The sequence below is a fragment of the Eutrema salsugineum genome, unplaced genomic scaffold, assembly GCF_000478725.1.
Source record: "Eutrema salsugineum unplaced genomic scaffold, Eutsalg1_0 scaffold_6, whole genome shotgun sequence".
NCBI lineage: Eukaryota > Viridiplantae > Streptophyta > Magnoliopsida > Brassicales > Brassicaceae > Eutrema > Eutrema salsugineum.
Genome location: NW_006256547.1, coordinates 333250 through 358427, shown reverse-complemented (window position 1 = coordinate 358427; position 25178 = coordinate 333250). Strand labels below are relative to the sequence as shown.

Genomic DNA, 25178 nt, shown 5'->3' with positions numbered 1-25178 from the left:
AATCTACCGAAGAAGACAGTTATAAAAAAAAAATCTTATACATAGAGACATTAAGAAGATCAATGATGTGTGGGAGGATTTTCAGGACAAACTAGGAAGCATGTGGGGAGTAGTTGATTAAGGATCATTGTTTTGATTAAAAAGAAGTATCAACCACTAATTTTGATTATTTTTCTCTTCTTGTCTACTAATCAATAATGAAAGATTAACCAAGTGACATACAAGAGTCAACATGGGCTGACCCTATTCGGACATGTGGAAGCTCTCACAATAATGGACAGTCACATGCCATGTCTACGAGCCATTGTATTGAAGTGATTTCATATTAAAATTATGAAGTCTCTTTAGTTACGAATTTTTGTTGACAAAAAAAAAACATATGCATTTCTCTTTGTTTTATGGGCCTTATTTGAGTGGTTGGGCCCCAATAAATGATGGCCTATAATCAAGAAAGGCATACGTGCGCACGCGCTCCGTCTACCAATTGATGACGCAGATGCAGACGCAGACGCAGACGCAGACGCAAATTCCAGGTAAATGCGCGGCAAGTGGGGAAGCAGGAAGGGAAAATTTTCAGATATACTTGAGTCAATGGCAAGGGGACGGCTTTGCAATTAAGCTAAAGCTTTTGACTTCGCCTACCTTGTTAATCGTTTTTTCTCTAAAGCGTTGCAATTAAGCTAAGCTTTTCGAATTCTACTATCGTTTTCCAAATTTGGTTTTCTCCTTTGGGGTTTTCTCTCTGTTTGGCTAAATTTTGTGAGGAAGTGAAGGAAGAAAAACCAAGAAATGACCGATTGGGTTGATTTGGGAGTAGGTTCTGTTGGGGGAGCTTTGGTCTCTGAGGCTCTAAAATTAGTGATCGAAGAGGCAAAGAAGTTCAAATCTTTCAAACCCTTGTCCAAGGATCTCGTATCGACGATGGAGAGATTGGTTCCGTTGACCGAAAAGATCGATTCGATGCAAAACGAGCTAGACCTTCGCGTGGGTGAGCTAAAGGAACTGAGGGATACGATCGAAAGAGCTCGCGTACTGGTTCTCAAGTTTCCAGGGGTCCGATGGTACCAGAAAACTATATATGCCAGAAAAATTGAGGGAATCAATGAGGAGATGGTCAAGTTTTGTGACATTGATCTACAGCTTCTTCAGTATAGGAACCAGTTGTCACTGCTGGAAAAGGTGGACGGTCTAAGTAGGAGAATGGATGGCTTGAGTGTTCCTGTGCCCGTTTTTAGGGATCTTTGTTCTGTTCCCAAGCTTGACAAGGTACTCGTCGGTTTGGATTGGCCATTGATGGAGCTAAAGAAGAGACTCCTTGACAGTGCCGTGGTTAATCTTGTGGTGTCTGCTCCTCCCGGCTGCGGGAAGACCACGCTCGTTACTCAGCTTTGCCACGACCAAGAGATTAAAGGTATAGATCTTAAAAAGTTTCCATCTTTACACTTGAAGTGTTGTTCTTGTTTCTCATATATCTAATTTCCATTGGCAGGAAAGTTCAAGCATATCTTCTTTAATGTTGTGTCAAGTACTCCTAACTTTAAGGTCATAGTACAGAATCTACTCCAGCACAACGGTTACCCTCCACATACATTTGAGAACGATTCTCAAGCAGCTGTTGGCTTAAGAAAACTTCTTGAGGAACTCATAAAAGGTGGTCCTGTATTGTTGGTTTTGGATGATGTGTGGAGTGGAGCGGAGTTCTCGCTTCTTAAGGAATTTCGGATTACGTTACCAGGTTATAAGATTTTGGTGACTTCTCGGTTTGAATTTCCGAGCTTTGGTTCCAGTTATCATTTGAAACCTTTAGAAGATGAAGATGCCAGAGCCCTTCTCATTCAATGGGCATCGCGGCCTTATAATGCGTCTCCAGCTGAGTACGAAGATCTTCTCCAAAAGGTATTAGCTTTTATCTCTAAGATACTATACATTTGTGATCTTACAAATCTGAGATAACGATAATTTTTCTGATTCTGATTCTACCTTCACGTTTTAAGCTTTGATTCTCTCTTTCTGATGAAACAATAGATTCATCATCTTTTTGTTTTTTTATCTTGTTTTTTCACATGGTGGGAATTGCAGATATTGAAACGTTGCAGTGGATTCCCAATCGTAATTGAAGTAGTCGGCGTTTCACTTAAAGGACAACCTTTACATATATGGAAAGGCCAGGTGGAAAGCTGGTCTCAAGGGAAAACAATTCTTGATAATCCTCATTCTACTGTGCTAGATCGTCTGCAGCCTAGCTTCAGTGCCCTGGAACCCCATCTCAAAGAGTGCTTCTTGGACATGGGCTTGTTTCTCGAGGACCAAAAGATACGTGCTTCTGTCATAATTGACATGTGGATGGAACTATACGGTAAAGGTAGCACTAATAGTAGTTACGTGTACATGAAATACCTCAGTGACCTTGCTTCCCAGCATCTGCTTAAACATATTCCTCTCGGGTATGTTGTTTATTTGTCAACGTACTGTGTCTTTGTCTCCGTCTTGCCATCTACTATATGATCAACTTGTTTCTTTGCTTTATAAGCAGAAATGAGCACGAAGACGGTTTCTACAATGATCTATTAGTCACTCAACATGATCTCCTGAGGGAGCTGTCTATTTATCAAAGCGAATTGGAAGCAATCTTGGAAAGGAAAAGACTAAATTTGGAGATAAGAGAGGACAAATTTTCAGACTGGTTTTTGAACCTAAAGCAGCCTATAATTAATGGCTCTTTATTGTCTATCACTACGGGTAATTCTTTTCTGCTCCTCTTTTCAGACAATTGAAACATAGTGATTGTACAATTTTCTGCAGTTTCGAGAAATATGACTTTCCTATAACTATGCTTTGTCTTTCTTCTTTTTTTTTTTTTTTTTTTTTTTACAGATGATTTTTTCTCATCGAAGTGGGTTGAAATGGACTGCCCCAATGTCGAAGCTTTAGTTCTTAATCTCTCTTCACCAGACTATGCATTACCAAGCTTCATTGCTGGGATGATGAAGCTAAAGGTTCTGATAATCATAAATCACGGTTTTTATCCAGCAAGATTGAGAAATTTCTCGTGTCTCAGCTCATTACCACACCTGAATCGTATCAGATTAGAGAAAGTTTCAATCACTTTGCTAAACATTCTCCAATTGCAACTCGGCAGTCTCAAGAAGCTGTCTTTGGTCATGTGTAGTTTCGGTGAAGTTTTCTACGACATAGAAGAAATAAATGTCTCTAAAGCTCTGCCGAGTTTACAGGAGATTGACATAGACTATTGCTATGATCTTGATGAATTACCGTATTGGATCTCAGAAGTGGTTTCATTGAAAACACTTAGCATCACAAATTGTAGCAAGCTCTTTAAACTTCCTGAAGCTATAGGCAACTTGAGTAAGTTGGAAGTGTTGAGGCTGAGTTCTTGTATCAATCTCTCGGAGCTGCCTGAAACGACCGAGAGACTCAGCAACTTGCAGTTTCTGGATATATCTCATTGCTTAGGACTGAGAAAGTTGCCTCTAGAAATTGGGAAGCTGCAGAAGCTGAAGAAGATGTCGATGAGCAAGTGTTGGAGATGCGAGTTGCCAGATTCAGTGAGGAATCTAGAGAATCTGGAGGTGAAATGCGACGAAGAAACTGTGTTGATCTTGTGGGAAAAGTTGAAGCCAAAAATGAAAAATTTGAGAGTTCACGAGGAGGAAACAGAGCATAATCTGAACTTGCTTCAAATGTTTTAAGGTGTGACTGTGAGTGAAAGAACATTTTCATAAAGTCTGTAACGTTTCAGAAACGCGTTTTGTTTTGAGGGCCCTTATGATATCGTATGTCAAGGCTTATTTGAGTGACGATTTCTCTTGACGATATGGACGGGAAGACCCAAACGCAATTTCCAGGTAATTGCGTAGCAATGCGAAAGAATTGTAGTGATGTCAAGCGTTGTATTGTAGTGATGTCAGATAATTGTAAAAGCTTTTCTCAGAAACGCGTTTTGTTTTGTGGGCCCATATTATCAAGGCTTAATTTGATGAATTCTTTTGACGCAAACGCAATTTCCAGGTAATTACGCGCCAAATGCGATGCAATGCAGGAGGCAGGAGGCAGGAGTCAACGGCTATGGGATTGCTTTCCTTTAAAGCTTTTGACTTGTCTATCTTGTTCAGAATTTGAGTGTGTTTTGTCTACTTTTTTGCTGATTTCTGTGAGCTGAAAGAAGAGAAACAAGGATGAGCAAGACGGCTGAAATAGTCATAGGTGCTGCTGGAGGAGCTGTAGCATCTGAGCTCCTGAAAGCCGTGATCAAGGAAGCGAAGAAGGTGTTGTCGTTCACATCTGTGTTAACGACGCTCGCATCGACGATGAAGGAAGTGCATCCGATAATCGAACAGATCGAGTCGCGGCAAGATCCTGAGGAACTAAAGACTCTGATTGATACGATCGATAAAGCTGGTGCGGTTGTACTGGAGTGTTCCCGCGTCAAGCGATGGGATGTAATCTCAAAATCTATTTATACAAGAAAAATTGAGAAAATCAATAGGAAGTTTCTAAGCTTTTGTCAGATTCAAGTACAGCTATTTCTGCTTAGGAACCAAGGGCTGATTGAGCATACCGTGGAAGACCTTACAAATTCTGTCCAAGCCCTTGAACTTTTGATTGCTCAAGCACCACCTGTTTTTAGGAGGGATCTTTGTTCGGTTCGCAAGCTTGATTTAGTTCCTGTTGGATTGGATTGGCCATTGATGAAGCTAAGAAAGAAGCTCCTTTATGATTCTGTGGACAGTCTTCTGGTGTCCGCTCCTCCGGGATGCGGAAAGACCACGCTCGTTACTCAGCTTTGCCACGACCAAGAGATCAAAGGTATATATATTCGCATTGAGTCTTCTTTAATGTTTTCATCTTAGTAGTTTACAAATTTCGTATTTCCATTTTACAGGAAAGTTCACGCATGTCTTCTTTAATGTTGTGTCAAGTACTCCTAACTTTAGGGTCATAGTACAGAATCTACTCCAGCACAACGGTTACCCTCCACATACATTTGACAACGATTCTCAAGCAACTTTTGCCTTAGAAAAACTGCTTCAGGAACTCATAGAAGACGGTCCTGTATTGTTGGTCTTGGATGATGTGTGGAGTGGAGCGGAGTTCTCGCTTCTTAAGAAATTTCGGATTAAGTTACCAGGTTATAAGATTTTGGTGACTTCTCGGTTCGACTTACCGCGTTTTGGTTCCAGTCATCGTTTGGAACCTTTGGAAGGTGAACATGCTAAGTCCCTTCTCATTCAATGGGCATCGCGGCCTTATAACGCGTCTCCAGCTTAGTACGAAGATCTTCTCCAAAACGTATTACTATACATTCATCTCTCTGGAGAACCAAAAAAAAAATGATTTACCTTCTAGTTTTAAGCTTTTTTTTGAGGGAAGAAACAATAGGTTCATCATCTTTCTGTTTTTCCCATGGTGAGGATTTGCAGATATTGAAACGTTGCAGTGGATTCCCAATCGTAATTGAAGTAGTCGGCTCTTCACTTAAAGGACAACCTTTACATATATGGAAAGGCCAGGTGGAAAGCTGGTCTCAAGAGAGTAGTACCATTCTTGATAATCCTGATTCTACTGTGCTGGATCGTCTGCAGCCTAGCTTCAATGCCCTGAAATCTAATCTTAAAGAGTGTTTCTTGGACATGGGCTTATTTCTTGAGGACCAAAAGATACGTGCTTCGGTAATAATTGACATATGGATGGAACTATACGGTAAAGGTAACACTAGTAGTCACGTCGTGTACATGAAGTACCTCGATGACCTTGCTTCCCAGCATCTGCTTAAACTTATTCCTCTCGGGTATGTATCAACGTACTATGTCTTTGCCTCCTTCAAATCTACTATTTGATCAACATGTTTCTTTGCTTTTTCAGCAGAAATGAGCACGAAGATGGTTACTACAATGAGCTATTAGTCACTCAACATGATCTCCTGAGGGAGCTGTCTATCCATAAAAGTGAATTGGAAACAATCCTGGAAAGAAAAAGACTAAATTTGGAGATACATGAAGATGACTATCCACTAATGGACCACCCTGTTAAAGCACGCCTCTTGTCTATCTCTACAGGTAACTTCTTTCAGGTCCTTTTTCCAAGAAAAGCTGTTGTAACATAGATAGTTAATTATATCCACTGTTTGGTCCTATAACTATGCTTGGCCTTTTCTTTTATTGGTTACAGGTGATTCATTTACATCGAGTTGGGTGAAAATGGATTGCCCCAATGTTGAGGCTTTACTTCTTAATCTCTCTTCATCAAACTATGCATTACCAGACTTCATTGCTACAATGAAGAAACTGAAGGTTTTGGTTATCATAAATCACGGCCATGATCTTGCAAAATTGACCAACTTGTCTTGTCTCAGCTCGTTACCAAACCTGAAACGGATCAGGTTGGAGAAAGTTTCAATCACTTTGCTGGACATTCTACAGTTGCAACGCGGCAGTCTCAAGAAGCTGTCTCTGGTCATGTGTAGATTCGGTGAGGTTTCCCACGACTCAAAAGAAATAGATGTCTCTAAAACTCTTCTGAGTTTGCAGGAGATTGACATAGACTATTGCTATGATCTCGATGAGTTACCGTATTGGATCTCTGAAGTTGTTTCATTGAAGACACTCAGCATCACAAACTGTAATAAGCTTTCCAAACTTCCAGAAGCTATAGGCAACTTGAGTAAGTTGGAAGTGTTGAGGCTGAGTTCTTGTATCAATCTCTCCGAGCTTCCTGAAACCACTGAGAGACTCAGCAACTTGCAGTTTCTGGATATTTCTCATTGCTTAGGACTGAGAAAGTTGCCCCTAGAGATTGGGAAGCTGCAGAAGCTGAAGAAGATGTCGATGAGAGATTGTTATCGATGCGAGTTGCCAGATTCAGTGAATAATCTAGAGAATCTGACGGTGAAATGCGACGAAGGGACTGTGTTCTTATGGGAAAGATTCAAACCAAAAATGAAGAATCTGACAATCACAGAGGAGGAAACAGAGCACAACTTGAACTTGCTTTTGTTAAGTTGCGAGTAAAAAGAACGTTTTCATAGCATGTGTGGGTCTTGTAATGTTGTTATTCTCATCATCCATTGTAGTAAATACAATAAAATGTTGTATGCTTCTTTCACACTGCAATATAGTTTCGAACTTTTTAATTTCTTTTGTTATATTTTCAAAACCTTCTTCTAAAGCTTACATCTAATGTAAATAAATTGTTGATAACTCTTTCTCAAACAATAAATTAATAAATAAATCGTTATTAAGGGAAAAACTTTAATCTTATTATTTCCACAAACAGTGTATATATACATTACATAACTAATGTATCAGAAATCCTAATAGGCCATGAGACATTAACCTGATGGTTAATGGGCCGGTTACTAAAAGTCCATTTGTTTATAACACTCCCCCTTAGATAAGGTAACCGTGCCTGTCACAAAACCGGGATCTCTATAATGCGCTGGGGAACGTTGCCTCATTAAAACCTTACCAGGAAAACCCAGTGGGAAAAACCATGATGAAGGAAAAAGAGTACAACACGCATTACTCCCCCTGGTTTAGGCATCACTGTAGATCTCTAAGTCTACGCATTCCTATCTGATGAATGAGCTTCCGGAGTGTAGAAGTCGGTAATGATTTAGTGAATAGATCGGCTGAATTTTCGCTTGATCGGACTTGCTGAACCTTGACCTGACCATCCTTCTGTAGCTCATGAGTGAAGAAGAATTTGGGCAGAATATGCTTCGTCCGGTCACCTTTGATGTAGCCGTCCTTGAGTTGAGCGATACAAGCTGCATTGTCTTCATACATCACCGTAGGCTCCTTATCTTCGTCCATACCACAACCTGATCGGATATGCTGAGTCATGGACCGCAACCAAACACACTCTCTACTAGCTTCGTGAATGGCCAAGATTTCCGCATGGTTGGATGAGGTAGCGGCAATAGTCTGCTTCATGGATCTCCAAGATATGGCTGTTCCTCCATGCGTGAAAACATAACCGGTTTGAGACCGGGCACAGTGCGGATCTGACAAATATCCTGCATCAGCAAAACCAACTAGACCATCCTTGTTATGGTTAGAATAAAATAATCCCAAGTCCTTAGTACCTTGAAGGTATCTAAGGATGTGCTTAATACCGTTCCAGTGCCTTTGAGTTGGACACGAACTAAAGCGAGCTAAGAGGCTCATGGCAAAGCAGATGTCTGGTCTAGTGTGACTAGCCAAGTACATTAATGCACCTATGGCACTGAGGTATGGCATTTCAGGACCGAGGATTTCTTCATCGTCCTTCTTTGGACCGAATGGATCACTATCCAATCCAAGGCTCCTCACAACCATTGGGCTGGTCAATGGGTGGGCCTGGTCCATATTGAATCTCTTGAGTACCATTTCAGTGTATGCCAATTGATGCACAAGGATTCCGTCATTGACGTACTCAAGTTGTAATCCCAAACAGAATTTAGTTTTGCCTAGGTCTTTCATTTCAAACTCTGCTTTTAAGCATTCAACTGTTTGGGCGATTTCACCAGATGTTCCGAGGATGTTCAAGTCATCCACATATACTGCTATGATTACAAATCCTTTGTTTTGATATTTTCTGATGAAGATGCATGGACTGATCGGATCGTTTTCGTAGCCTTCTCTGATGAGATATTCGCTTAACCGGTTATACCACATACGTCCGCTTTGTTTCAGTCCATATAAGGATTTGTTCAGCCTAATGCAGTGTTTATCACGAGATGCATGCTTATCTTTGAGCTCAATACCATCTGGTAATCTCATATAGATTTCACTGTCCAGTGGTCCATAAAGATATGCGGTTACAACATCCATTAACCGCAAATCTAAGTTTTCTCTTATGGCTAGACTTATGAGGAATCGAAATGTAGTTGCATCCACCACTGGAGAATAAGTCTCCTCATAATCGATTCCGGGTCTCTGTGAGAATCCTTGTGCTACAAGGCGTGCCTTGTATCTAACGACTTCGCCGAGTTCGTTTCTTTTACGCACAAAGACCCATTTGTTTCCCACTGGTTTAACATCGAATGATGTCCTTAAGATCGGACCAAACACATTCCGTTTGTTTAAACTATTCAACTCCACGTTTATGGCTTCTTTCCATTTCAGCCAATCTGATCTACGAGTGCACTCAATTATAGACGTGGGTTCTAGATCCTCTTGCGTGTGCGCAATCTCAAGTGCTACCTTGTATGCAAAAGTTTCATTGATGTCGACATCTTTTCTGTTCCATAGAGAACCGAATATGATATAATTAATTGAGATCTCATTATTATCAATCCCTTCAGAACCTTGAGTTTTGGCGTCCCAAACCTCTTGAGATGGTTCGATAGGGTAAGTATCAGCTGAGGCTGTATCCGTGTTCTCTTGAATCCTGGTTTCAATCATTGCACCTTTCTTTGATTTCCGGGGATTCTTATCTTTGGAACCTGGTGGTCTGCCACGTTTCTTACGTGCGTCAGACTCTGTAGCAACTTGACTTTTCCCTGAGGGAACATCTATTCGTACTGGTGCATTACAAGCTGGTATGTACGATTTGGTAACTTTGTTCGGGTCAGCAAGGGAATCTGGCAATTGATTAGCTAGCTTTTGTAAATGTATAATTCTTTGGACCTCTGAATCACATTCTAGAGTCCGAGGATCTTGCCATTGTGTGGATGTTTGATTCCATGAAAGTTCTTTTACCAGCTTGTCTGTCTCACCACCTAATCTAGGATATACCGATTCATCAAATCGGCAATCTGCATATCTGGCTTTAAACAGATCTCCTGTAGTTGGCTCGAGATATTTTATGATGGTGGGAGAATCAAAACCAACATATATTCCCATCCTCCTTTGAGGTCCCATTTTAGTCCTCTGTCGTGGTGCAATGGGTACATAGACTGAACACCCAAATGTTTTAATATGGGAGACGTCTGGCTCATGACCCGTTAGCAATTGGGATGGTGAATATTTGTGCTCACTAGATGGTCGTATGCGTATTAGTTCAGCGGCATGTAAGACTGTGTGTCCCCAAGCTGAGACCGGGAGTTGTGACCTCATGAGTAATGGTCTAGCAACCCATTGAATTCGTTTAATGAAGGATTCAGCTAATCCATTTTGTGTATGGACATGTGGAACGGGATGTTCAACACTTACCCCCATGGACATACAATATTCATTAAACGCTTGAGAAGTGAATTCACCAGCATTATCAAGACGTATAGTCTTTAATGGGAAGTCTGGAAAATGGGCTCGTAATCTGATGATTTGGCCAATAACCTAGCAAAAGCCTGGTTCCTAGAAGAGAGCAGACAAATATGCGACCAGCGGGTCGATGCGTCAATGAGGACCATGAAATATCTGAATGTCCCACAAGGTGGGTGAATTGGTCCACATATGTCTCCTTGGATTCTTTCCAGAAAGTTCAAGGTCTCTTTAGACACTTTGACTGGTGAAGGTCGGGTAATCAGTTTCCCTTGTGAGCAAGCTGTGCACTTGAGGTGCTGAGGGAAAATACCATTTGGTTTAAGGCTGTGCCCTTTAGAATTCTGGACTAATTTACGCATCATGTTCGCACCGAGATGACCCAGGCGATCATGCCAAATAGTGTAATCTAAAAACCGTGCTTTGATAGCAGCATTAGCCTCAATCATACTGACTTTAGCATGGTAAATGCCAGTAGATACGGCGGGTATAATTTCAAAAACTTGTTTATGGCCATTTATCATTTTAGTGATAATTAAAAACTCTTTGTTCCCTTCATCCTGAGTTTCGATATGGAAACCATTCAATCTTATGTCTTTGAAACTCAATAGGTTTCTCTTAGAACTGGGTGAGTATAAGGCATCAGAGATGTCTAGATATGTGCCATTAGATAACAGCACATTAGCTTGGTCATGGCCCTCTATTAGGCTCGAACTACCCGCTATAGTGCTAATGTTTGCGGTTTTGATTACTAAATTTATGAAGTAATTCTTGTCTTTTAGAATGGTGTGCCTCGATCCACTATCCACAATGATATCCATATTGTCTTGCATATCTTTATTAAACAAGAATTATAATTCAATAACATGCAAAAATGAGATGTAAATAAAACATTACTCCATAAATTAAAATGTAAAAGCAAAAGGTCTTAAAAATCCAAAGTAAAGACAATAAATCCCAAAAAAACAAAAGATAAAAGTTTAAGGAGTAATGAAAAATAAATTCAGATTTTTGAGATCAATCAAGGAGGTCGGAGAGCTCATAATCCATGCCATCAATCTTATCATCCTTTGAGTCATCTTCATTGAATTGATGAACCAGGTTAGCCTCATGATTATCTTTCCCATACTTCTGGTAGAGCTCAGCAAGATATTTGGGAGTACGGCAGATCTTGACCCAATGATTAGTCATTCCGCATCTTGAGCAAGGAGTTGGTCTAGATGAACTGCCTCTTTGGGTCGGTTTGTTGATACCACGACCCTTACCCCGACCAAAACTGAGGTTAGGTCGGTTATCTTGGTTCGGTCTACCGCGTCCTCTGCCGCGCAGTCCATGTCCATTTCCACGTCCACGTCCACGATCTGAGGATCTGTTACGTTGGACGAAGTTGGACTCTTTTCTGGTTCCTTCTGGCAATGGGGCTGTTCCTCAACAGAAGCTGATTGTTTTTCTCAGCAAGCAGTAAGCAAGATATCTAATCTTCATAGGTGCTATGATTCATGGCACGGTATTGTTGTTGGAGAACAACATTGGGAGTGCCAAAAGTAGAGAATGTTTTCTCTAGCATATCCTTATCAGTGACCTCCTCACCACATAGTTTTATGAGTGCAACTATCTAAAAGAGTTCAGAATTGAATTCTTTAACGGATTTGAAATCTTCGAACCGTAGGTTCTTCCAGTCGAACTTGGCTTGGGGCAGTATGACCGTTTTCTGATGGTCATATCGCTTTTTCAGTGCCACCCAAAGTTCGAGTGGATCCTCAAGAGTGAGGTATTGTTGCTTGAGAGACTCAGCGAGGTGATGGCGGATAATAAATATCGCCGAGTACCGTTATGTTTGAGTCGCGGTGTTGGGATCTTTGATGCATTCACCCAGACTTTTTGAGTTGAGGTAGATCTTGGTGTCAAGGGCCCATTTGAGGTAGTTATCTCCGGAGACAGTGAGTGCCTCATATTCGACCTTCTGAATGTTTGACATCTTTTCGCCAAATGGATTTCTGACCGGCTTATGATCTGGGAGCTAAAGACCACAGATATCTACTGGAAACTCCTGAGAATGATGGCCAGAAGGGAGGACGAACAGCTGCTACAATGGAGGAACCACCGCTTGGAAAGAATCACCCGCTAAGGTGGGACAGCGCCGATTGTTTTGAGTATTGAGGGCGCATCTGGTGTCGGATTGAGGAGCGGTTTTCACCACTAGATTCTTCTCTTCCAGGGCTTCAAAATGATATGTAGATCGCCTTCTAACTCCTTGTATTTTGAGAGATATGATCGTTTGAAGTTGAGCTTCGTGCTGATAACGTATTAAGGGAAAAACTCTAATCTTATTATTTCCACAAGCAGTGTATATATACATTACATAACTAATGTATCAGAAATTCTAATGGGTCATGAGACATTAACCTGATGGTTAATGGGCCGGTTACTAGAAGTCCATTTGTTTATAACAATCGTTGATTATTTTGAAACAGATGTTAGATGATAACTTACACTGGATTTAAACTTTGGATCTAAAATATACTCTTCGTAAACTCTTTAAAAATCCTGAAGTCAAAACAGCAATTAAATACAAGAAAATCTCTCATGTTACTAAGGGTTTTGTTATAAACAAAATTTGGTATTTGTTTTTACACTTTCCTGCAAAATCATCAGTTATTCAATCAATAAACTCTTATGAAGAGATTTTTGTTTGATAATTATTTTTTTGCAATATTTTAACTCAATTAGTACGTAAACAGAGTTGTTTAAACCTTACGACGTTTCTGGCTTTTTTGTGTGTTTGTCAAAGTCACCATTTTACCTTTTCTTTTTAAACTTGTATTTTGGGATCGCGTGACTTTTTCGTTAGAAATATTCATAAATCATGGAAAGCCACGTTAATCAACAAAATCAATGTCTGTCAAAAGAGAAAATTTCTCTATAAATTTCCTTCCTGCTATCTGCGTTTAATATTAACTTCAGAAAACTCCTCTCCATCCATAGGAACCATTATGGATCGGATCCAAAGCTTCAATGCATTGACCCACAATATTAGAGAGTGTTTCTTGGACATGGGCTCGTTTCGTAAAGACCAGAAGATAATTGCCTCCACATTAATAGACTTATGGTCTGGATTATACAGCAAAGAGAACATCATCTGCATGAATTACCTCCAAGACCTTGCCTCCCACAATCTCCTTAAGCTTCTTCCTCTGGGGTATGTTACTTTCTATTCATCTACCAATTCTTTATCTCAATATATATATATTTTTTTCATTTTAATAGTTTCGGCCTATTTTTAATTGATATTATGCTCAAACAGATACTCATTTTTAATTGATTTTTTTTTCTTTTCATTTTAATAGTTTCTCAATTATCCGTTTTATACTTGCTTTATTATAAGGAAAAATGAGTATGAAGATGGTTTCTTCAATGAGCTCTTGGTCAAACAAGACAATATCTTTAGAGAATTTGCTATAAATCAATGCGACAAAGAGTCGTTTTCAATCCTCCAAAGGAAAAGATTAAACTTGGATATACAAGAGAACAAATTCCCAAACTGGTGTTTAAATCTAAAACGGCCTGTTATTATTAATGCCTCTCTCTTGTCTATCTCTACTGGTAATACAATTATTCCTTTACTCTGTTTTCATACTCTCTTTAACCATATTCCATAACTTTTACATGATTAAGCTTCTTCTTTTTCTATTTACAGATGATTCATTTTCATCAGTTTGGGTTGAAATGGATTGTCCAAATGTTGAAGCTTTAGTTCTTAATCTCTCTTCATCAAACTACGCATTACCAAACTTCATTGCTACTATGAAGAAACTGAAGGTTGTGGTGATCATAAATCACGGTCTTGAACCTACAAAGTTGACCAATTTATCGTGCCTGAGCTCATTACCGAACCTGAGAAGGATCAGATTAGAGAAAGCTTCAATCACGTTGTTTGACATTCCCAAACTTCAGCTCAATAGTCTTGAAAAGCTATCTTTATGGTTGTGTCATGTCGATGAGGTTCTCAAAGAGTTAGAAATTGATATTCCTGAAACGCTACAAAGTTTACAGGAAATAGATATTGATTACTGTTATAATCTTGTTGAATTACCTAACTGGATTTCTCAAGTTGTTTCATTGAGGAAGCTTAGCATCACAAATTGTAACAAGCTTGGCAGACTCTTAGAAGCTATAGGCAAGTTGAGGAACCTTGAAATGCTGAGACTGAGTTCTTGCAGTAATCTCTTTGAGCTTCCTGAAACGATCGGGAGACTCAGCAACTTGTGGTTTCTAGATGTTTCTGGATGCTTCCAACTGAAAAAGTTGCCTCTAGAGATTGGAAAGTTGCAGAAACTGAGGAAGATTTCGATGAGAGATTGTTATCGATGCGAGTTGCCAGATTCAGTGAATAATCTAGAGAATCTAGAGGTGAAATGCGACGAAGGGACTGTGTTCTTATGGGAAAGATTCAAACCAAAAATGAAGAATCTGACGATCACAGAGGAGGAAACAGAACATAACCTGAACTTGCTTCAACTGTTCTGAAGTATATTTGATTTGTGTGTGAGGTCTTGCAAGTTTGTAACATTGGAAAATATATGTATATAGATATGATATTTTACATTGCACATGTGTATATGTAAGAAAAGAAAAGAAAAAAGACAACAAACAAACAGACAATGAGCCCATAACAAAAATGGCAGATAGAGAAAAGCAGAGGATCAGACACTAGTGGTCTTGAAGATCAGCGTTTTTGGTCATAAAAAGCTTTTTTAAACTACAGAGCATAAACTATCTCTCCGCTACTGTCAATGTCGATCTCAGACTCAGAATCAAAGTCATCCATGTCATCGTCAAGATCAAGATTGTCGGTCATGAAATCGTCTAGGCAACGGTTTCGAACAGCGGGAATTGTGGCTTCAGAGATGATTTGCATGATTGTGTCAAGGCTTTGCATTGGTTGTTCAGGCTCTTGAAATTGGCTTCCTGTGTTGCTCTCGTCCATAAGATCAGCTGGGAGGTTCTTCAAGAACCAATCATGGTTTTTGATCTCTGGAATGCTAATCCTCTGTCACAACAACAAACATCAAAAAAATGTCACTTTCACCGATGGTTAAAGATTAGAGATGAGAAAGTAGGAAATGACTAACCGTAGCGGGGTCAGCCACGAATATTCTTGAAATTAGATGACAGCATTCAGGCGAAATCCGTATGTCTTCAGGGATTGAGTATTTAACACTAAGGATCCTCTGGGTTTTAGAATCATAATAAGGATCAGAGGATAACCAAGAGATAAGCAAAGAAACAAATTTTAAAGCTGTTACCTGGATCGTCTTTCGATAGTCTCTTGGCTCTTCTGGATCTTCGAACGGATAAGCTCCAACCAACATGACGTATAAAGTTACACCGCACGACCATACATCTGCAATCTGGTATTGTAACAACACTCTATAACTGATTATTCATTCATGAAAACAAAAAAGCAAATAACAGAGGAATTTCTTTCAAAAGCTGTTACCTTGCCATCATATTGCTGACGAAGCAGCACCTCTGGTGCAATGTAAGCAGGAGTACCAACAGTTGACTTTGGTTGCGAATGAAGAACTGAAGACTGTCAACGAAAAATGCATACGATAAGACACAATAACCTTAAACAGAGGATTGAAGAAGACAACATTTTATAAGAAACAATACCTTAGAGTATCCAAAATCACATATCTTTAAGCGAGGTGCAGGACTTCCGTCCAACAATGTATTCTCCAGCTTCAGGTCGCGATGGCAAATTTGCTTCATAAAGTAACAGACGAATAAATCACTCAACAGCAACACATATAAATTCTAAGTCCTTAAGCAACATTTTCTCTACATACCATCGCATGACAATAGCTGACTCCAGATATAAGCTGCTGAAAGAAGAATCGAGCCTGTACAAGAAGAAGTAAAAAAAATATCTTTTTAATTAAAAAAAAAAAAAAACAGAGACGCCTAAAACAAAAATTAGAGAATGAAGCTTAAGAGAAATGCAAACCTCATCCTCACTAAACCGTCCTGCATTGCAAATCCGCTCATAAAGCTCACCACCAGAAGCATATTCCATTATGATAGCCAGATGAGTCGGCGTCAAAATGACCTATCCTCAGTACAAAGAGACCGTCCGTTTGTCAAAGCTAAAACCACACTGGCTTATAGGCAGAACTGAAACATGTTTAATTTACCTCTTTAAATCTGACAATATTAGGATGCCTAAGTGACCTGTGGTTTATGATTTCCCTTTGAACATTTTCATCAATCTGAAACTCGTGATTGATCACCATATAGTTAGAACTCAGCAAAACCAGAACATTGAAAAACGCATAAAAACAACAACAACAAAATCCTATCAGCCAATTCTCATATCATCATCATTGAAGTGTTGAAAATTAGTGAAGTCATATCTTCAAATTGAATTCACAAAGCATAATCATCATCATCATCATCAAAGGATAGTAACCATAAAAGACGAATAATTAGCATACCAACCCCCAAAAAAAACAGCGGTAAAACGTGAAATCGAAAATCCCGTGACAAAATTTTAAAAAACCGTTAGATAAATCTGAAAAGTGGAAACAAAAGCAACACTGTAACGATCAATGAACTAAATAAAATCATCAGCTTCCAAATATAGAAAAACGAAAAATGAGATTTTTTTAATATATGAAAAATAAAACCTTGTCTCCTCGCTCGATGTACTTGACAGCAACAAGCTCCTTGGTGACTTTATCCCTCATGAGGCGAGCCACTCCGAAATTACCGGACCCAATATCCTTGACGAAGTCATATCGATCGCTGTCGTGCATAATCGGCATATCCATCGGTCCTGAGCTCACCGGTGCTCGATCCATCTCCGATTTATCTCGCCTTTCCTCTAGCTCGCCGATCACATCAGAGGCCCTCAAATTCGAATCTCCCACGAATAGAATCTGTTGCCGCTGGAATCTAGGAAGAGGAAGATTCGCCAAAGGAAAAATATCTCCAAAGAGGAAGAAAATTGAGAGACAAAGCTCGAGAAAGGGAGGGGAGAGGAAATGATCAATAAAGGCAATTATTGGTCGCCCCAAGAGATAAGGATAAACCCAAAACGACAACGTTCTATGCGTTGATACGACAAGAGCCGCCGCGTTTTGATGATTGATGTTGCTTCTGAAGAAACTATCACCAATATAAAATAAATAAAAAGGAAAGGAAAAATGCGCGACTTCACTCGTCCTTGTCGGCAAAAAAAACAACCTTTTTCCTCTCCCTCTCTCTCTCTCTCTCCCTAAATTCTCTGTATATTATCCGTTTCGATTTCTTTCTTTTTTCTTCTTTTTTCTTCTTTCTTTCTTCCTTAAATAAAAAAATTGTGTTCTGACTCGAGGAAAAAAGAATATCAAACAAAGTAAAAAAAGGGTACTCTTCATACCCATAAAAAAGTACTCAACCAAACAAAGAAGTACTAGTTGAATCAGTAATAAAAACTAAAAAGGTAGACATTTTTTCCTTTTGAGTATAAAAGTGTTGGGGAAAATAATAAAACCTTAGTTCAGAAGGAAACAAAAGCTTGAAACTTGAAAGTCACGTGTTGAACAAGCGGCCATGTGATGAACGAATATTCCCTAGCATTATGCCGTCAGTAGATGGCGTTAAAACGTAGACACTGACTGCCAAACGGAACGGAGCTCGAAAGACGGTGTTGAGACAAGGTTTCAGAAAAAAAAAAAAAGAAAAAAAAAAGGAGATGGTGTTGGACAAGAGGAGCAGAGTGGTGAAGAATTGAAGATGATACTGACAGTACGTGGCATCTTCAACGAATTAATTTATTAAATTATTTTTTACATGATTGGCCTGCCTCTGTATGGGCCTTGAGATATATCAGAAAGGCCAGCCCATTACATTATGGATGATTAATTGGATGAATAGCAGCAATATTATGCATGGCATATAGTCAAACGTTAGCTTATTGATGTTGTCGGTCCATATATATAGACACTCTTAAATTAGAAATCACTAAGGACGGTCGTATTAAATTGGCTGTTGGATTGACCTAGTTAGAAATCTTCATATGCAATTATTTGCGACACCATTTAATTTGAAAGAGTGCCAAAAGGGTACACTAGTGACTACCCTGATAGAAAAAGAGATAGATGTATACGTACATAAATTTATTCAACTTAATAAAAAGAAGTCGATGGGTTTATGGGTAAGTGCGCAATTAATGGGTCAGTGCTTAATTTAATGACCGATGCTCATCAATTTCACCACCTTCTCTTTATTGCTATACTAAGCATCCTACTGGTGAGATTAGTATACTATTATATGCACATGCACATGCACATGCACATGAACATTTAGTATCCATCTTTCTCATTAAACCATCAGAAAAACTATATAACCTCACCCACATACATCTACTGATTTATATGACCATCATGCTATGTTCGAACGTGTAAGTGAGTAAGAAGATAATACTTTAGTTTGCCATGCATAACTATATCTTTAGATGATGTTGTAAGTAATTTTCAGCCGCTGTTTATTCAATTATGTATGTGTTATCTTTTTTAAGCGAAGAAGCGAGAACTATATCATCTTATCTTGAGGTCTTGGGGGAGGATATATATACATGGTAGTATTGAAGAGGAAAAGGATATGGAAGAGAGAGCCAAAATTAAATTGGAGGGTGGTCAAAGACTGTTAATAAATGACCCAACACAATCTTAATTGCCAAGCATTCACACTTAACTACTACTGTTTTAGATTCATCTACTTGATGATTATTTTACGCGTTTTTTATAAGCATAATAAGTGTATAAGTATAAGTATAACACTCTTTTAATTAAATGCTGTAGACTTTTCTTTCGTAGTCATTATCAAAATGTTTATCAGATTTTATTACTTTTACTTCATTTCATTTGTTTTTATCTTAAAGTTGGTACAACACAGTGCTCATAAAATAATATGCCAGCATGTATAACATTTTAAAATAATCGTGTAAGTGTAAGAACTCCAAGTCTCCAATATACCACTTGTGAAAAGGAACAAAAAAAAATTAAATTAATTACCCTATCTAACTAAGCTAAAAAAAAGATTTTCAGAAATAAAAATATGTAACACGGGAAAAAAACAAAGATGGCTTATATATTTCATACGGCGTAGTACTTTAAAAAAAAAAAAGTTCGGTTAGACATCGTCATACACTAGGGAAACTGACCTACTCTTAGCATCTAATCTCCAAAGAGAATTGTATCCAAAAACACTAATATCTTTCTTCTTTACTTATTAAACCAAAAGAAATGTCAAAAATCAATAATAGGAAATGTAATAAAAATGTAAAAATAACATATTTTTCCGTTGGGGTAAATGCAGCGGAGATCTCTTGTTCTATTTGATACGAGCCTTTGAGTTATATTCTTCGCCAAAACTCTAAATCAACCAAATAACGCTGACTTTTTAGGGTGTCGTTTGACTTTTACGTATTGAGTGCCTTTTCACAGTGGAAGTGCAACAAAACTAGAACGAAAGAGAAACTCGGGTTGTGTCCGTCATGCCTTGAGCAAAGTCATTTTCAACTGCAAGAAAGGTCGAGGAAAAAAGGTAAAAACAAAAGCAATGCATCCAAGACAAATTATAAAGGCAATAATATCATTAATATAAAGAACATGATCGATAAGTGTATCTTTTTATTTTATAACAAATAAAGTGTATCGATTCTATTGAGACAACACTTCAAAGATTTCCAGACGGAAAGGTGTAAGCAAATCTTAAGATTCTTTAAGCTACAAAAATTATCGTAAATTAAAGTACCATATCATCACACTAGTCTAGAGAATCGGTGAAGTGATGTGACCCACCATGAATTTTTTAAAAAATTAAACAACTACAGTATGTTAGTTAATGCATTATTGTTCAGAGAATCCAACAAAAAGGAAGTTTTAAAATATGGGCTACATGGCTAGAGGAACTAGAAGAGTTATTGAAGAAATGACAAGGCTTTATCATTCAATGTCTGTACCACTGTAAATGTACTATACCATAAAGAACAATCAAAATACAGAGAAAACGAAACAAATTGAAACCCTAATTATTATTAGTGGGGAAATTAAAATTCGATTTTCTTTTTTCAACGTACCTTGAATAGAGGAAAATTTGAGGTTATTGAGCAAGCGAGAAGGTTAAAGGCCGTATCTTTTTCTTTTTGTAATCTCTCTCTCTCTCTTTTTTTGTTTTATTTTTCGAAATTAATCACCGAGATGAACGAATGATATTCCTTCTACCCTCCTCGGTCTCTGAATTCGGCTGCGTGTGCGTCTCCTGCGTTTGAGGCGGTAGCGGTTGAGAAGATTGTGTAGGTATGAATAACTGAGCCTCATGATGCTGATGCTGTTGCTGTTGATGATGATGATGATGATGTTGATGTAATTGCTGATCCGCATGGTAATTATCATTCGTGGGAGGACTATCAACAAAGTTACCACCAAGAGCCAAAGACGGTGACATTCCGGTTACGGTTGTACCGCCAGAGCTTAATTGATTAAACCCGGTAACCGTAACCGAGCCGGTCGGTACAGAGTCAAAACCATTATTATCAAACCTCAGAATCTCAACTTGTGGTTGGTTTTGATGATGATGTGGACTAGTACTACTTGCTCCTCCTCCTCCATAGGCTCTAAACATCTCATTATGTTGCTCTCTCGCAACCGCTGCTAATTGCTGAGCCTCAAAAATCTGTTGTTGTTGTTGTTGTTGCTGGTGGTGGTAGAGTTGTCCAGTTGGAATAGCCATCATCGGCAACATATTATGATGATGTTGCTGAGTCAGCACAGACGCGGAAGAAGAAGAAGACGGTCGCTGCGGTTGAGGCGGTAGCGACATGAAATGCGGTTGAGCTTGGTGCGGTTGGAGAATAGGAAGCATAGCTTGAGGACCAACGTAAGCAGCGAGTTCTTTCTTGGCGTTTTCGATATCGTGTTGAAGCTGTTTAAGGCGATGTTGAAGGATTGAGATTAAACCGACGCAACCGTAAACCGGATCGCGAAGTCGAGCTTCGGCTTCGTAGAAAAGAGAGTTAACCGCGTCTTCTCGGTGGTTAGCGGCGAGTTCGTTGAGAAGCTTAGCGACGTTACTTGCTCCGAAGACTTTGTGAACGTATGCGAATTTCTGAGGCTGGTCTGGCGGGAAATATGGAGCAAATACACATTCTTGTGTGCATTTTCTTCTTAGGAATTTGCAAGCTGCGCAGGGAGAGCTTGAAGACGCCATTTTTTCTGTCTCTCTGTCTTTGGAAACGCCTGGACGAAGAAAAGATAAAGATTCAATTTCTTGGATTAAATAAAATGTTTTCCTGAAAATAAGAAAATAGGGATCGTGAAAGTAAATGCATCGAGGAAGCTTCGTGTCACAGTCATTATAGAGGATAACATTGAGAAAAAAAAACTACCGTGATTCGTGCATACAAAAATGTTCCGTACAAGTAATAGAATAGTGAAACAAAAATAAGATCAGAAGTTTTAAACAAGAAAAAACTAAGAATGGTAAATTATGAATAAAATCTCTTTGATTAGTTTGAAGAGAAACCAAGGAATGGGTTACAAACCAGAATCCAGATGATGGCAACCGTACGACTTTCAAAAGTTTTTTTCGATCACAGATCTGTTTGGGAGGAGATAAATTTTCATGTTCCTGTTTAGAAAAAGAAAAGGGTTTATGGGTAGTATAAGAAAGAAGAAGATCAACAGATTCCAAATTAAAACAAAAAAATAAAAAAAAATCATTATAAATGATTAAAAAGAAGAAAAAAAAGAAATCTATCAGTATCAATCCATGTCAATCAAACCAACTGAATCAAATCATCGATCAGGAAAAAGGAAAAATCAGTCGTACCTCAATTAAAATAGTAAAATACGAATCTTTATTCTTTCCCAAAATCTTTTCTCTCTGATCTTTTTCAGCTAGCGTCGTATCTCACTCTCTTCATCGCCTGATTCCATGATCAATCGAGAGATAGGTTGAGTGAGTAAGAAGTTACTAATCGGGTTCTAGGGTTTCGGAGGAAAAACCCAGAAAATCCCGATTATTGATCCGATCTCCGATTTATTCTGCCCTACGAACGAAGATTTATCAAGCGAAGAGAAAGCAAACAAAGAACAAGAAAATGGAGAAAAAAAAGGAGGTTTTTCTAATGACGGAGACCATGTTTTATACTAGCCATAAACGCCATAACCAATCGCCGTTGAGATTGATTGAGAGGAGCTTTACAGCCGTCCGATCTCCATTTAATTATTATTTGGGGTTTTAATTCAAAGCAACCGCATGATAAATTACAGTGTTGTCCCTGTATTATTTCATTTGATTTTGATTAAATTACCCTCTAACTGCTGTCATCGTCTCCAGATAAGTCATTTCCCTCTCTAATCTCAAGCTGATACGAAATCTTAAACAGTTACTGAAATTAGTCATCCCCACGAATACAACAATTTCTTAATTTTTTCCCATTACAAAATCGGTATTACAATTCAGTCCAACGTCCAATTATTGAATCATTTAACTATAATCAAATATGTATTTAAGCATCGAGATTATAATTACAAATATTTTTGGTAGTTGATTAAGGTCACATGCCAACTGGAGATGGAATTAAAGTGCTCCGTTATGTTCAACACAAGTCTAATGTTGCACATGGTTGTGTGTTTCATCACTGATAATTTAAAATTTTCTTCTTTATGTTAGCCAGTGTTGAATCTTATTTCATTGAATGCACTTTTCTAGGAAAAAAATCGTAAAATAAATTTAAGTTAAGCATTCATTGCTGAGAAATTTGAACTTCATCGGAGTACTTTTTTTATTGAAAACCAATTTTGCATTGGATTATTGAATCATAAATACTCCTAGAAAACAAACAAAGCGAAAAAAAAAAAAAAAAAAAAAACAAAGCGATTAAAAGTTGAACATAATTTAAAGTAGAAACAGACTAATGTTCTCGTTGCTCCTAAAAGTAGCCCAAATATAATACTACTAATAAATTTTGACCATTAGCAGAGGTGTTATAAATTACATTGCAAGCCCACTACGAGTTGGCGCACGTGCGCCAGAACCAAGATAATCAAAACAGCTTACGTTAGGTCAAAACTTTACCGCATGGACTTTCTCATTTGTGCTCAAAATCAAATGCTAGTAATAATTAACCAATTTGTTTTCATCTCTGTTTTTTATTGAATAATTGTTTTCATCTCTCTTTTTTTAACAATTGTTTTCATCTCACTATTGTGTATGATTCCACACTAAACACGTTCAAACAAACATATCGTTCTCACTAAATGTTTCCTTCATGAAAACGAATAATTTTTTTTTAAGTATTTTAGATTTAGCTAGCGACAAATACGATACACCAAAAAGCTCAATTATTGAGATTTGGTTTACAAAAAGAATATTATTGGTATTTTATATTAGAGTTACAGATAAGAAACTACTAGTTAAAAGAACAAATGAAAAAAGATTGATGAAAAGAAAAAAAAAAAGTAATTGCGACAGCAGAAAAAAAAAGAATTACGTTTGAAACGAACAAAAGAAAAAAGAATAAATGGTAAACTAGATATGGTTAGAAAACGCCTAGGAGTTAGGTCAGAGAATTGTTAAAATATACCCGATGTTTCGTAGAGTTTTGCAAAATTTAGGCGGAAACGTAGAAATGTAGAAAAGTTGCATACCAAAATATAATGAAGAATGAAAGTAGCAATAGAATTTAGTGTACAAGTACAACTCACTTTTCTGCATGACGCACATTTTATAAATTTTTATTGACTTTCAAGAGTTATATATCTAATATTATATTTTCAAAATATACTGAGTTTCAAAAATTATCTGTTGAATTTCAAATTTTGTAAAATTATACGTTTGTAACAGCTAGAATTATTCGTCAAAAGTAAAATCGAAAAACAACAAAATTTAATGAATATTCGCAATTCTCTTCCCCTCCTTCACCATAAAACAAGTAATATATGAAACAAAGAAAATCTAGGAGTTGAGATCCGATCTTTTAAGATGTAGACCTCTCTGTACTACAAAACTTGGTTTCGTTCGTGCAAATCCAATGGCATTAATGTAATAACTAGAGAAGAAAAAGGGTCCCACTGGAGACGTCAGCCGTAGTAGAAAGCTTGGCGGTAGGGCCCATATAAGAGCAGACAAACAAAACTAAGAAGAAAAAATGAAATCCTTTTTTTCTTTCTCTTTTTGCTGGTGTGTGTTGTCTAACAGACATCTATTATCTCGCCTTTTAGATTTGCTGATTAGATATATTATCTTTTTTTTTATATATATATTATCATTCAAACTTCAGAGCTTTTTTTTCTTTTTTTTTTTTAGAACGGTTAACTTCAAAGCTTTTGTATACCAGTTTTCTGCACCTTAATTATACTGCTGGAGAATTATACATTGATTTTAATTTCAGATTTCATTTAGCCGAATGACTTTTAAAATTTTTTTTAAGAGTTGATTCATGCAACGTGCCATCGTAAAAATTTAGACAAAGAAAACATTATAAAATTGATGCAACGATTGTAAAGCTTGTATAATCCTAAGTCAATGCTCGTCGGGTTTGTTATATTATTGTCAGCCTATTGACTTTGACATTTACTCTGATTAGACACTATCACGTGCACCGGACCGTCTCTCATTTGCCAGATATTATATATATATATATCATCTTATTGTATATTCTGATTGTCTCCCCTCCCCGCTCGTTGCATTATACAAAAAACAACATTTTTTAAAGGTCAGAATGGTGATACAAGATTAGGCGATACAAAACAATTAGATTAGTCTGATCAGACACAGCAATTATATCAAAATATAGTTAATACGGAATTGACGATATGGTACAATACAGGCATAACAAAAGTATGATGATGATCATAAATAAATTAAAACATTGCATTTGCATATATGTTAATAAACAAATTTAAATATATTTTTTTTCAAATT

General features: G+C 37.8%; 6 protein-coding genes across 9 annotated transcripts; 4 read left to right on the top strand and 2 right to left on the bottom strand.

Annotated features, from left to right (window-relative positions):
• The first annotated feature begins 598 nt into the window (after positions 1 to 598).
• LOC18012713 (probable disease resistance protein At5g66900) lies at positions 599 to 5028 on the top strand. 2 transcript variants are annotated; one of them, XM_024151863.1, is made up of 7 exons: positions 599 to 1411; positions 1490 to 1896; positions 2080 to 2444; positions 2534 to 2739; positions 2875 to 3866; positions 4030 to 4827; positions 4904 to 5028. In XM_024151863.1, exons 1-5 carry the CDS (start codon positions 790 to 792, stop codon positions 3708 to 3710), a joined length of 2436 nt encoding a protein of 811 aa, XP_024007631.1. In that variant the 5' UTR covers positions 599 to 789; the 3' UTR covers positions 3711 to 3866; positions 4030 to 4827; positions 4904 to 5028. The 2 variants fall into 2 exon arrangements, with proteins under 2 accessions (XP_024007631.1, XP_024007630.1); XM_024151862.1 differs by having other exon boundaries at positions 2875 to 4827.
• Positions 4197 to 5289, top strand: LOC112083357 (probable disease resistance protein At5g66900). Its single transcript, XM_024151014.1, has 2 exons — positions 4197 to 4827; positions 4904 to 5289. Exons 1-2 carry the CDS (start codon positions 4197 to 4199, stop codon positions 5287 to 5289), a joined length of 1017 nt encoding a protein of 338 aa, XP_024006782.1.
• Positions 5257 to 7116, top strand: LOC18012009 (probable disease resistance protein At5g66910). The gene is made up of 3 exons (XM_024151864.1): positions 5257 to 5809; positions 5884 to 6077; positions 6190 to 7116. The coding sequence occupies exons 1-3, from the start codon at positions 5352 to 5354 to the stop codon at positions 7026 to 7028; spliced, it is 1491 nt and encodes a 496-aa protein (XP_024007632.1). The 5' UTR covers positions 5257 to 5351; the 3' UTR covers positions 7029 to 7116.
• A 5472-nt stretch (positions 7117 to 12588) lies between these two features.
• LOC18012108 (probable disease resistance protein At5g66890) lies at positions 12589 to 14751 on the top strand. Its single transcript, XM_024151013.1, has 4 exons — positions 12589 to 12592; positions 13167 to 13401; positions 13588 to 13805; positions 13900 to 14751. Exons 1-4 carry the CDS (start codon positions 12589 to 12591, stop codon positions 14727 to 14729), a joined length of 1287 nt encoding a protein of 428 aa, XP_024006781.1. The 3' UTR covers positions 14730 to 14751.
• Positions 14752 to 14771: 20 nt separating this feature from the next.
• LOC18012107 (serine/threonine-protein kinase SRK2I) lies at positions 14772 to 17387 on the bottom strand. 2 transcript variants are annotated; one of them, XM_006393823.2, is made up of 9 exons: positions 16892 to 17386; positions 16400 to 16474; positions 16213 to 16314; positions 16055 to 16108; positions 15879 to 15971; positions 15703 to 15795; positions 15509 to 15613; positions 15335 to 15433; positions 14772 to 15252 (listed from the first exon to the last, which is right to left on the bottom strand). In XM_006393823.2, the coding sequence occupies exons 1-9, from the start codon at positions 17063 to 17065 to the stop codon at positions 14962 to 14964; spliced, it is 1086 nt and encodes a 361-aa protein (XP_006393885.1). In that variant the 5' UTR covers positions 17066 to 17386; the 3' UTR covers positions 14772 to 14961. The 2 variants fall into 2 exon arrangements, with proteins under 2 accessions (XP_006393885.1, XP_024007633.1); XM_024151865.1 differs by having other exon boundaries at positions 15335 to 15613; positions 16892 to 17387.
• A 1951-nt stretch (positions 17388 to 19338) lies between these two features.
• LOC18012010 (LOB domain-containing protein 36) lies at positions 19339 to 22352 on the bottom strand. Of its 2 annotated transcripts, XM_024151320.1 has the most exons (4): positions 22080 to 22352; positions 21793 to 21878; positions 20329 to 21487; positions 19339 to 19768 (listed from the first exon to the last, which is right to left on the bottom strand). In XM_024151320.1, the coding sequence occupies exon 3, from the start codon at positions 21456 to 21458 to the stop codon at positions 20442 to 20444; it is 1017 nt and encodes a 338-aa protein (XP_024007088.1). In that variant the 5' UTR covers positions 21459 to 21487; positions 21793 to 21878; positions 22080 to 22352; the 3' UTR covers positions 19339 to 19768; positions 20329 to 20441. The 2 variants fall into 2 exon arrangements, with proteins under 2 accessions (XP_024007088.1, XP_006393884.1); XM_006393822.2 differs by lacking the exon at positions 21793 to 21878 and having other exon boundaries at positions 22080 to 22324.
• Positions 22353 to 25178: the final 2826 nt, after the last annotated feature.